We start from the raw sequence: 12661 nt of genomic DNA on the forward strand, positions 1-12661 counted from the left end.
GCAAGCACTCTACCCACTGAGCATCATCCCTAGTTCCTTAAGGTCCTTTTAGAACATTTATTTATTTATTTATTTATTAGATAGGGTCTCACACAGCCCAGGTTGTACCACAAACTTCTGATCCTCCTATGTCTACTGCCTGAGCACTAGGCAAGCACTCTACCAGCCAAGCTACATCCCCAGCAACTTGGGCTCTAGTTTCGGTTATAGGATCTGTAGTCCTAACTGCTTAGGTTGCTAAACAGCCTGCTCCTTGCCATGCACAGGGTCAGGGCCACTTTTGTAAGATAGCAGAAAGGATCATGGACCCTGGGCCCTTTAGCCTTTGGCAGCCTTGAGTCCACAGGATGCCAGCAACAGGCTCTAAAACGTTGCTTGGAATATTCCCAAATACCAGGTTCTTTTCTGAGTGGTGGAGGCACTACTGGGCCGGCTTTTTGTGCACTGACCCTGGCCCTGGCCCCTGGCCTTGCAGCATTTGGCTACTTGATGCTTCCTACTCGTTCCAGGCTCTGTTATGTTTGGGGTCTTCCCCAGAGCGGTGACAGTCAAGCCACCTCTGACTGAAGCCCCCAGCCATGGAGAGGACAAATCGTGGGCAGGGTCAGCAGTGACACCCCGAGAACAAAGGCTAAGTGAGATTGTTCAGCAGGTAGAGTTGCTGGTCACCATGCCTGGTGACCTGAGTTTGATCCCCGAGGGCCACATGGTGGAAGGACAGAAGAGACCCCTGCAATCTGCCCTCTGGTTTCCACATGTGTGCCATAGCACACACATGTATACACTAAATGTTAAACTGGAAACTTTCAATATGATTTTGAACCAGGCACTGGATTTAAAGGAGTGGGGGTAGGGAAGGGGTGCTAACCCTGCCCCCTCATTCATAACACTGCATCCAGACAATATAGAAAGCACCCCTTTCTCTCTCCTCTTGCCTCCCACACCCCCTTTCCTGCACAGCTTTTGGCTCTGCCCTCATGTGAGTGTTCCTTCAGAGAGGCCCTGATAAGTCTGTGTAGCCCTGTGTGAAGGAGGACAAGGCCCAGGAGCCTGGGGACTTTGAGACTGTGTTGACTTGAGATCAATGTAGACAGTGTGGGGTATCGGGGAGAACCTCCTTCCATCCCTCCATGCCATCTCCACCCTTGTCACCCTGGATTTACCCTCAGTCTTGCATGCTGGAGCTTGGCCATCTTTGGAGGAAGAGAACACACCTGACATCCATTCCTTTCCCAGATCTTCACTCTGCACTCTTCCCCTCAAACTCCATGCAAGTACATTTGATTTTTCTGCCCAGCCAGCCTGAGGCTTCCAAACTTAAATAAATAAATAGAAATAAATCATCAGCAGACCTTTTATCTGAGACTCCTTTCTGGTCACGTCTGTCCCCTTGGCGAGACTTCTAAGTGGAAGTGCGATGGCCTCTGCTTGGAGGAAATTTACCATCATTTCAGGCTTTGTCGAGGTGAGAGCATTGGCCCTTCGGCCCCTTGGCTCCTCACTAGGTGCTTTATCTCGACTTAAATGGCTGCAGCTGGACCTCCACAGACCCAGAGCAGCTAGCTTGTTTCCATGGGCTGTTGTGGAAAGAGAAGGCTTCGCGCTTCCTGGCTCTGCCAGGACTGTTGATTTGAAAGGCGCCTGACTACTTGGCAGACTAAAGATGGGACATGAGGCCACAGAGAGAGAATCAGTACCCACTGGGTCTCCTGGCTAATCACTCCCTGCTTGCTAACACTGGGTATCTTTTGAAAATGGCAGAAGCTGCACTATGCTTTTTTTTTTTTTTTTTTTTTTAGATTTATTTATTCATTATGGATACAGTGTTCTGACTGCATGTATGCCTGCATGCCAGAAGAGGGCACCAGATCTCATTAAAGATGGCTGTGAGCCACCATGTGGTTGCTGGGAATTGAACTCAGGACCTCTGGAAGAGCAGCTAGTGTTCTTAACCTCTGAGCCATCTCTCCAGCCACTCCCTCCCCCTTCCCTTTTAAAAGTGATAACAAAGATAAGGACAATTGATATCTTGATTATTCGATAAAACCAGTGGAGATTCAACCTGTGATATTTACCATAAGGTACCTGTAGAAGTGCGCTGCTCTCAACCCTGGTCAGAGAAGCTCTTGTGTGCATCGGGCAGTGGTTACTGCCCAGACTGGTAACTGGTGAGTACTGAGAGTAAGTGATTGTGATTGATCAGCTGTGGGTGTGGCATCTATATTAACCCTCCCACGCCAAGTGTGTGTGTGTGTGTGTGTGTGTGTGTGTGTGTGTGTAGATTGCACAAGTCTGAGTATGGGGAGGAGAGCTGTGAAATGCTGTTGTCTGGACACAACAACACATAGCACTCATGAACTCACAGGGCTGTGGTTATTTAGAATTAAGCTAATGAAGATGCCTTCACAGCCTTTAGGGGTGGGTATGGCTCCTGAGGTCCCACCCCTAGCTGAGAAACTATACTTAGTGACTATAGTTAGAGCATATAGGCATGCTGGAAACCTCAGCCCGTTCCTGCCTCCACTGACTTTGCTGGAAGGAACCTCAGCCAGTGAGGCAGTGTGGGATTAGAACCCCTGCAAAGGATTTGATCTACAAGGAAGAACTGGAGAAAATTTAATGCAAGAGAAAGAAGGGCACGGCAGGAGTCCTGTCTCCCAGGACCCAGTCTGCCTGGAATGTATGCTTTGTGCTTCCTCTAGGGCTGGCAGCCACTCTGACTGTTGGAGGCCTGCACTTTGCAGGTAGTTGGTCCCTGTCCCATGCATTTACATTCAACGGTTGCTCTGGCCTCCTGAGGAGCTGCTGGGTTTGGGCCCCAGGCTCAGCATCCTGTGCTTGCTTGCTCATCTCTGTTCACACCAGCAGGGCCTGACCTTCCACTAGGTGGCTTCTGGTGACTTAGTTGCCAGGGGCCCAGGATCCTCGCGTCTGTGTCCAGCGGCTCAGACTCAGATGGGCTCACAGCTGGTCCTCATCCACCCAGATGGTCTTGCGCTGTTCCTCCACGATCTTGTCTTTGAGGACACGGAGCAGCTCCTCCACGCTGCTCCACATCTCAGCCTCCACGGTGGCGTACAGGCAGGGCAGCGCCTCTAACTCCTTCTCTTTGAGCCTGCACACACGCAGGAATTCCTCCTCCGTCTCTGGTCGTGGTAGCAGCTTCCTGTGGGTGAGGGGAGAGATGGCAAGGGAAGACGTGGGGAGGCTGCAGGGCTGGATGCCTACAGTGTGAGACAGAAGCCCGGATTGCGTAGTTGCCTGCCTGGGCCACTGGACTATACATGTCTGGTATCTGCTGCCTCCACCTTCTGAGTTCGGGAAGCAGTGAGTGTACTTAACACCACTGAAGAGTTTGAGACCAGTTTGGGCTAACGTGAGTTCAAGGCTAGCCTGGGCTATGCGGTGAGAACCCGTTTTGTTCCAGAATCAGGTCATCATCCCAAATGGAAACTTTGTCCCCACTAAACACAAACTCCACCCCACCCATACTCCTGGCTCCTAATGAATGCTCTGCATTTCTGATACTTCAGGGACTTCCAATAAGTGGAACCACATGGTATCTGTCCTCCGGGCTGATTTCACAGCATCCTATCCTTGAGCGTCACTATTGTGGCAGGAGTTACAATGTTTTTCCTTTTTCAAGGCTGAATACTGTTCTACCAGGCTGACCTCGAACTTGCGATCCTCCCGAGTGGCCAGGATGATAGACAGGCCTTCACCACCACATCTGGCCACTTCCCTCCTCCTCAGGTACTTCATCTCAGTGACAGGAAGTTGATAGACCCTATCCGGACCACCACACTCATCCCACTGTGTCTTACGCATGTGCCCCAGCATGCATCTGGCCCTCTGTGCTCAGGGTCAGCGTCATAGGCCCCAGCATCCAGGGCTTTGGGAAGAGCGTGGCGTGGGGCCAGGCGCGGGGGCCGGGGCACTCTTACCTGAGCCGTTTGATGTTCTTTTCGCTCACCCGGATGAGCAGCACGATGGGGTACACCTTGCTCTTGATCAGATCACGAACGCAGCCAATCCCAGCCTCTAGCAGGCAGTGTTTATTCTGCAAGCACAGCAGCTACAGTCAGCAGTGGTCACCCGCATTACTCACCCTCGTGGGTGCCAGGCCAAGCCTGGGTGCCAGGCCGAACTAGGAAACTTCAAAAGTGGGCCTCGGTGAGGCTGGAGCCCCGCAGAGCGCATTGACAGGACTTCCTAGGTCCAGCCCAAGCGGGGATGGGGGTGGGGAGTGGGGGGTGGGGGGCTTGCAATGGACACTTGCCCCTCAGTCTTGCAGGGGGGTCCTGGTAATGCCAGGAAGAGAGGCTTCCTGGAGGGACCTCGAGGCCACCTGCTTACCCAGGAGCTTGCTATGTGTGGGAAATGATGATTCCCACTTGGCTGAAGGCATCACATAAAAAAAGTCAAACTTTCTATCAAAGAGACAAAAAGCACAACCGCTTTCCTAATCTACAGGAGGCTGAGGTAGGATTGAAGGGACCAGCTTCCCTTTCGGCAGCCATAACACCGAACACATGCTTGCCATAACCTTGCCTTGGTCACTTAGAGGTCAGATGCCTAGGTCAGATGCCTGTCTCGTGACAAGGAACCAATCAGAAGTTAGTTAGTCACTAGAAAGTCAGGTGCCTGCCTCGTGACAAGGAACCAATCAGAAGTTAGCTGGTGGCGCTATGCTTTACGACCCTGGGTGTGCTTTACGGACAAACGCACAGCAATGACGCACAAAGCATAGCAACCACCCTGGGAGGGCCTATGGGCCATAACAACCAGTTGACCAATCAACACAGGGCAAGCCCTCCATGCCTGGAGGCACACCAATCGTGAGCCTGTGCATACCCCTAGACACTCCCCTTACGCTGTCCTATAAGATCTCTCAGGAGGCCCTAGGAGTTGTCTTTTGCTAGCCATCCACCATGGCGGGTGGGTGAAAGACCCGAGCTAACATGGGGTTAGCTCGTTAAATTACAATAAAGCCTCATGCAGTTTGCAGCAAGCTCTTGAATCCGCCTGGTGATTGGGATGACTGTGGTCGTGGCCTGGGACACCGGATACTTGAGTTTTCCGGGGGTCTAACAGGATGACTGAGAATTTTAAGTCAGGCTGGGCTACATGGTGAGAGAGACCTGTCTAAAATACCAAGCCAGACTGAGCAAGAAAAGGAACATAGAAAGCTGGGCATGGGGGTGTGTGCCTGCAGTTCCAGCCCATGGGAGGGTGGAGCGAGCATCCTGAGTTTGACCGGACTCACCTAGTAAAAAGAGAAAGGAAGGAAGGAAGGAAGGAAAGAAGCAATATAAAAACTCAGGTGTGGTGGTACACACCTGTGATCCTAGCACTTGGGAAACAGAGGCAGGAGGATAGTGATTGGAAGGCAGTCTGGGCTACATAATCAGTTCCACACCAGCCTGGGGTACACAGTGAGAAGGTATCTATAAAACAAGTAAACAAAGGCTGGAGAGCTGGCTCAGTGCTTAAGAGCACCTGCTGCTCTTGAAGAGAACCTGAGTTCAGATCCCAGCACCTATGTGGCAGCTCACAACCACTTAGAACTCTAGCTCCAGGGAATGTGATATTGTCTTCTGACCCCTGTGGGCACTGTGGTCATGTACACACACACACACACACACACACACACAATTAAACAAAAATTATCTTAAAAAAACTAGCTAAACAAAAACCCGAATATCCATACATATATATCTATACATATCTATCTATCTATCTATCTATCTATCTATCTATCTATCTATCTATCTATCTATCTATCTCAAGCATAGCAGTACATGATTGTAACCCTGTCCCTTAAGAGGCAGGAGACATTCTAGATAGTTTTCAGGCAAATCTAAGCAACAGAGAAAAACTAAAGGAGGTGGAGGGGGAAGAGAAGGAGGAGAGAGAGAGAGACAAAGCAGAGAGGGAGCAGGGTAAAGGAGGGGGGAAGAATAGAGTATTACTAAACTCTATGAAGTTTTCTCTGCACACACTGTGGTCCTGGCACCCCAGGCTAAAGATAGATGCAGTCTGAGCCCCTGGCCCCCACTTCCTTCCTCTCACTGTTTGCTCCTCTAACTCCCATTAACCCTGACTGGTGGGGTGCCACTTTTCTTATAGAATCCATCTTGCCCGTGACCACACCCACTTTCCCGTCCCTGTCACAAGACCTCCCTAAAAGGACCTGACTTTGTTTTTTGAAACAGGATCTCAGGTAGCCCAGGATAGTCTCTAATTTCCTATGTAATATGGCTCAGATGTTTTGTGTGCTTGTGTGTGTGAATGTGAATGCAAGGCAAGAGGAGTCAACTGTAGTGCCAAATCATCAGGGGCAGGCCTCCTTGTTTCTTTTGAGACAGGGTCTCTCTCTTGGCCTGGGGCTCACTGATTTGCTTAAGTTGACTAGTGCTGGTGAGTGAGCCTCGGGAATCCTTCTGTCTTCGTCAGGGTGACTGTTGTGGTGGTGAAAAACCATGACCAAAAGCAACTCGGGGAGGAAAGGGTTTATTCAGTTTACACTTCCATATTGCTGTTCATCATCAAAGAAAATCAGGTTAGAAACAGGGCAGGGCAGGAACCTGGGGGCAGGAGCTGATGCAGAGGTGCTTCTTACTGGCTTGCTCCCTATGGCTTGCTCAGCCTGCTTTCTTATACAACCCAGGACCACCAGCCCAGGGATGGCACCACCCACCATGGGCTGGGCCCTCACACTTCAATCACTAAGAAAATGCCCTACAACTGGGTCCAACAGAGGCAATTTCTCAATTGAGGTTCCCTCCTTTCAGATAACTCTAGCTTGTGTCAAGTTGACATAAAATTAGCCAGCACGCTTCCTGTCTCTCCCTCCCTAGTACTGGGATTATGGTACATGCCACCATGCCTGATCTGAATTCATGTGGGTTCTGAAGATTGAATTCAGCTCCTCATCCTTGCACAGCAGCAATTAACCAACTCAGCCATCACCTCAGTGGCTGATGCCCGAGAAATGACACCCAAGGGTGTCGTCTGATCTTGACACACACATGGACACATATACACATGCACTTTCTCACACATGAACACACACACATGCTGCCTTCTGATGCAGATGTAAAAAGAGACAACCAAAAACCTTGTTCATGCTGGCAAAAAGGTTGGCTCTGCCTTCATCTGTGCATGCCAGTGACATGTGGGGAAAGCGTACATGTGACCACCCAGCTGTATGGTTCCTGCTACCCTCAAGGGTGCTGTCCCCTCCCCTGCCATAACTCTCAAGTCTCAGAGCAAGGACAAACTCCATGTTTTACAGCTGACCAGCATCAGCTTGTTCCTCAGGGGGTGACTCAGGGTCACCTCATCCAGGTCCAGAGGTGACTAACTTGCATGCTGTGATGTTCCTGGGTGGCTGCCTGTGGCTCTTCTACTTTTTCTTTCCCATGGGTGAGTGGGCGAGACATCAGACACTCACCCTGTTCTGTTCTCTTGTTTATTTGTCAGATTGACATGCACTAACCTGGGAGGAGGGAACCTCAGTCGAGGAATTGCCTTCATCATATTGCCCAAAAAGAAATCCGTGGGCGTTTTTTTGATTAGTGATTGGTGTGGAAGGGTCCAGCCCACTGTGGGCGGTGCCACCCCTAGGCAGGTGGTCCTGGGTTGTATAAGAAAGCAGGCTGAGCAAGCCATGAGGTGCAAACCCGCAAGCAGTGTTCCTCCATGGCTTCTGCTTCACTTCCTGCTTCTAGGTTCTTCCCTGGAGTTTCTGGGCTAACTTCCTTCAGTGATAGAGTGTGGCCTGAGAGTTGTTAGATGAAATAAACCCTTTCCTCCCCAAGTTGCTTTTGTTCCATGGTCTTTATCACAGTGACGGAAAGAAAAGTACAATAGTATACGCTTCTCTCTCTGTCCCTCTCTTCCTCCTTCTCCCCTCTCCCCCTTGTCTTCCCATCCCTCCCTCCTTTTCTCTTTCCTCCCTCTCTTACACACACACACACACACACACACACACACACACACACCCTTAGCTGATATGAACCAACACCAGGCCATTGGCAGAAACAGAACAGCAGCGAGTTTCAAAACACAAGCTCATATCAGAGACCTGAGGACAAAGGGTAGAGGAAGAGAGTGACCTGGGCCCTGAGTAGGGAGAAAGGATGGCCATACCTGTGGCCATCCACCCTTGCCCATGACCCAGTGCTTCACAGAGTGTCCCTCACCTTGGCTGCCACAGCCTCAATGTTGGCAGGGACGATGCATTCAAAGGTGTTGGGGTTCTTTTCCCGGGAGTAGATGATGGTCTCGGTCTTCTGCTTCCGGAGGAACTCATCTCTTGTGACAATATCTGCAGAGAGGGGAGTTGGTGCCCAGGGTGGCAAGTGCTATTTGTGATAGTCATCCATTCCAGGCCCTACCCGTCCCCTCCTGGGTGCCACATCTTTGATAGCCACCTGGTCTATTCCCACTATGGTTAAGTGGAAACTCATTTTCTCTACTACACGGAATCAAGGTGGAATCAAGGCCATGGTTCATGCTCTTTATGCAAGACTAAGCAGCAGGGACTTAGTGGACACTCATGCTCTGGCTTTTCATTTGTGCATGTCAGTGAACAAAGTAGCTCAGGTGTTATGGGTCAACACCAAGTACAGTTCAACCAAGAAGCTCACCTATGGAGCCAGCCACACATGCCTACCCACTCATTTGTATATTAATCCTCGGTCTATCTCTCCACCTACCATCCATCATCCACCCATCTGCCAACCCATCCATCTACCTACCCATCCATCCATCCACCCATCCATCCATCCATCCATCCACCCACCCATCCATCCACCCATCCATCTACCCAGCACCCGAAAGAAGAGGAGGAGGAAGGGGAGGAGCAATGGGAGAGAGGGAGTGGAGAATAAGGGGAGGAGGCTGAGTCACCCTAGTGATGGGTTCCAGAGGCCTGTGTCCCTCTGCCATCTGGCCATGCTCACCTGACTTGCAGATGGTGAACTCCATGGCACCCCCCGAGTTGAGCAGCTTCTGCACCAGTGTCTTGGCTAGCATGGTGGGCGTGAAGAGCACAGGCCGGCGGCGTTCACAGTGGAAGGCTCGCACTAGGCTGTAGGGGATCAGGGTAAGGTTCCTGCTGAGCTCATTCTCAGGGTCCAGTTCTGGGGGAGAACAGAAGCAGTGGGCTGTCAGAGCCTGCCCTGCCCCAGGGCACATTTAGGGTATGGAGGCTTTGCCACCATAATGGCCCCATGGAGTCTAGAGGCCTCTGGTAATGGGGGAAGGGACACAGGTATCTTGTAGCTATTCTGGGCACCCAGCAATGCCTCTGAGGAGACTGTGGGGGAGACACACAAAACACACAGGAACCCTCATGGGTCCCAAAGTACGGGCCTCCTCAGTAGACCAGGGACATCTTCTTAGAATAAGAGTGTGGCTTGTGACCAGGAGTAGAGTCAGCTATGCAATGGTAACTTTTCTGATTGAAATGTTCATGCCTGGTGCAGAAACCTGCAGAACTGAGGGGCTGGGGCAGGCTTAGTGGGCACAGCACTTGCTGTGAAAGTGTGTGAAGACCTGCACTCATCTCTAGAACCCATGTAAACATTCTGTGTGGTTTGCACACTTATAATCCCAGTGCCGGGGAGGCAGAGATAGGTATATGGGATCCCTAGGGGCTTGCTGGTCAGTCTAGCTTCATCAGGGTGGCCAGGCCAATGAGAGAGCTTGTCTCAAATTCAAAGTGGGGGAGCTGAAGAGATCCCTCAATAGTTAAAGAGCACTTGCTGCTCTTGCAGAGGACCAGGGTTCAGATTGCAGCATCCACACCAGGTAACTCACAACTACCTGTAACTCCAGTTCCAGAGGGTTCATCGCCCTCTTGTGGTCCCTGTGGGTACGGCACTCATGTGGCAAGAAAGTAAATGAAAATGTAAATGAAAAGTAAAATAAAACAGAAATCATAACTAAAACAACAACAACAACAACAACAAAACCACTAAGGTGGATGGTGACTGAAAACAATACCAGAGGTCCTCTGGCTTCTATGGCCACACACATGCACATGCAAACTTCCTTCTGAGGTTACAGAGGCAGTAAACAATTGTTGGGGAGCGAGACTCTTCTTTAAGTTGTGCCAGGAACTCTCTCGGGAACACCACTTTTGTGAGTCATCACCCTTGCTGTGGTGGGACCTTTCTGAAGATGCTCCCGTGACCAGACCCAATAAACTCCAGGGTTCACCACAGTAGATTTGGCTGGACTTGCTCCTTTGGTTGGTGTTGCCCTCTCTGTCTGGTGTGAAGATAGGGACTCCCCCAGAACAGCCAAGTAATGTGATGGTTCAGGCAGACAGATGGATGAAGGCAGGAGAGTGAGGGGCAGCAGAGAGGACCAAGTGGCAAGATGACAGGGCCACAGGGTAGGAGGTCATCACATACCTTCATGCCTCTCTGTCAGGAGTTTGGTGGCATCCAGTGAGGACCGGGAGAGGCTCCCCAGGGGGCTCCCAGAGATGATCCTCACACGTTCATTGCTGTTCATTCGTTTGTACTTGTTTTCTGACCGGCTGACAAACTGTGGAGAGAAGGAGGGCAGGACGAGAGAGTGGGACAGAATTCTCTTGGCTTCCAGCCTTGAGCCAAATTGAGCTGCACCAGGCAGATAAAACCAGTCAGGCCTTTGTTCCAACCTTGACTCTACTCTGGGGGCCCAGGGCAGAGCACCTCTGTTGTAAAGAGCCAGATCCTGTGTGAGACCCGGGGATACTCTAGCTACTGTCCCATGAAGACACCTCTTGCAGCTCCTGTTCTAGCTGGTGAGGACCCTGGCTGGCAGCCCCTGGGGTTCTTATGCTAGAACCCTCCGACTCCCCCACACTGCTCTCACAATCCTCTGGGTTCAAGGAACATGGCTCCCTCACAAAGTTCACAGATATTTCTCTGGCACAGAGTCCAGGCTCCCATAATGCCCCTGGGCACCTTCGCATCTCTCCTGCTTCCTTCTGCAGAAGAGTCAGCAGCCTGCCCAGCACTGTCGTGCACCAGCCTCAATGTATATGGAGACAGGAGGGCTGGCCTCAAACTTGCTATGTATGTAGCCCAGGAGGACCTTGAGCTTCACATGCCCCTGCCTCCACTTCCTGAGTGCTGGGATTACAAGCATACTTCACCAGGTGGTGCCGGGGATGGAACTGAGGGCTCCATGCTTGCTAGGCAGGCATTGTAACAACTGAGTCACATCTCCCTCGCTTAGTCTTGAGTCTTTGGATGAAACTCAGGTTGACACATGGGCCTAACAGTGTCATGGTAGATAATCCTGCCTTTAGGAGGCCTTGTGCTCTGAGGGGGTCCCCTCCCACCTGTCTGTCTCTGTCTCATACTTGTGTCCATCTGGGCTTTGGGGTCAAGGTGCACTAGCTGCACTGGAGTCTAATTAATGCAGCACCATACAGGAAATGTGCTCTGGGCTGCACGCTCACATTCTTTGCCTCTCTCAACCATCAATATGGGAATGGCTATAGAGACCGAACCTGTAGGTATGTGGAATCATACAACAGGCTTGTCCGTGGTCCTTGTACTATCCACCCCCCCAAATATTTTTTTCTTTTGAAATTAAGCACAAGGAGGAAAACTTTTTTCCAGTCCTGAAGATCTGAACTGAACAGACAGGTAAGATTCAAGGAATCTGCTGGGTTTCCCTTTATCTCCTTGGCTGCTGGGATGCTCAGGTAAGTTTAACATTCCCTCAGAGGAAGTAAACTGGCCTAAATATCTGGAGGGTTCGTTTTTCTCTTCCTGATTCAGCACATCTGATTTTTCTATCATATTTTAGCAGCTGAGTTGTTGAAGCTCTTTTGGCCTGAAGTTTCTTCAAATCTTTTATGAAAGTGAGACTGGCTTCCAGCAGGCATGGAGTCTGTCTACAGACCTGTCACTATGAGGATAAAATGGGATGGAACAAACCAGGCACTGTGAGAAGTCACAAGAGGCACAGGAATACAAAATCTTGTTATTTCCACGCTGGCATCTCTTCTTGGTAGGAAGAGGGCAGAGCCCCTTGCAAACTACACTAGAAAAGTCAGCAGGCTTCCCATCACCAGCCTTACCTGAAGGAGTTGGCCAAAGAAAAAACTTGCTCTGGAGAGGCGGGGGCTGACACGGGGGTCGCTGGTTGAAAGCGTCTCTTCGGGCTGCAGGGTGTTCTGAAATGAGTTTGTCAATCAGCCCGGGCTGAGCAAGGGGCCCTGAGTGTGAGCCTGCTGTAGAAAGAGGGACACCTGTCCCCAAGTCCCCTCCAGCCTGAGTGTCAAGGTGCAGCATCAAAGACTGGCAGCTAGGCAGCAGCGGCTGGGAGGGAGCAACTGCTTGTATCTGAGACCAGAGTAGGATTAGATGCATTTGAGTCCCCTAAATTACAGCTGGGGAGGGCTCATGGCAGGTCTCCTTTCTCGAACAACCAAATGTCCTGCAATGTATCTTCCTGAGGACATGACCACATGGCTGGTTCCTGCCGCTTACATGCAGGAAGGAAGAGGGAAGCTGCAAGGCCCCCTGTCCCTACCACCCCTTTACCTACCCGGAGGCTGCGCAGGGTGTGGTGAGCACTGTCCGCTTCCTCCCGGCTTCCCCTGTGAACAAGTCGCTGGAGCTTCACCAGGAGAAGCTGTTGAGCC

The 12661-nt window shown here is 51.0% G+C and overlaps 1 protein-coding gene across 1 annotated transcript in view; it reads right to left on the minus strand.

Moving 5' to 3' along the window:
• Window positions 1–2599: 2599 nt before the first annotated feature.
• The window catches only part of Card11 (caspase recruitment domain family member 11), a gene marked incomplete at its 5' end in the record, with an annotated part of 40585 nt that continues 30523 nt past the window's right edge, over window positions 2600–12661 (minus strand). The window contains 7 exons of the mRNA XM_035444148.1: window positions 2600–3166; window positions 3945–4060; window positions 8208–8332; window positions 8970–9149; window positions 10428–10563; window positions 12095–12190; window positions 12565–12661. Coding sequence (XP_035300039.1) covers window positions 2962–3166; window positions 3945–4060; window positions 8208–8332; window positions 8970–9149; window positions 10428–10563; window positions 12095–12190; window positions 12565–12661 — 955 coding nt within the window. The remainder of the gene's footprint in view (window positions 3167–3944; window positions 4061–8207; window positions 8333–8969; window positions 9150–10427; window positions 10564–12094; window positions 12191–12564) is intronic.

This window comes from Cricetulus griseus, chromosome 4 (genome assembly GCF_003668045.3).
Source record: "Cricetulus griseus strain 17A/GY chromosome 4, alternate assembly CriGri-PICRH-1.0, whole genome shotgun sequence".
Classification (NCBI taxonomy): domain Eukaryota; kingdom Metazoa; phylum Chordata; class Mammalia; order Rodentia; family Cricetidae; genus Cricetulus; species Cricetulus griseus.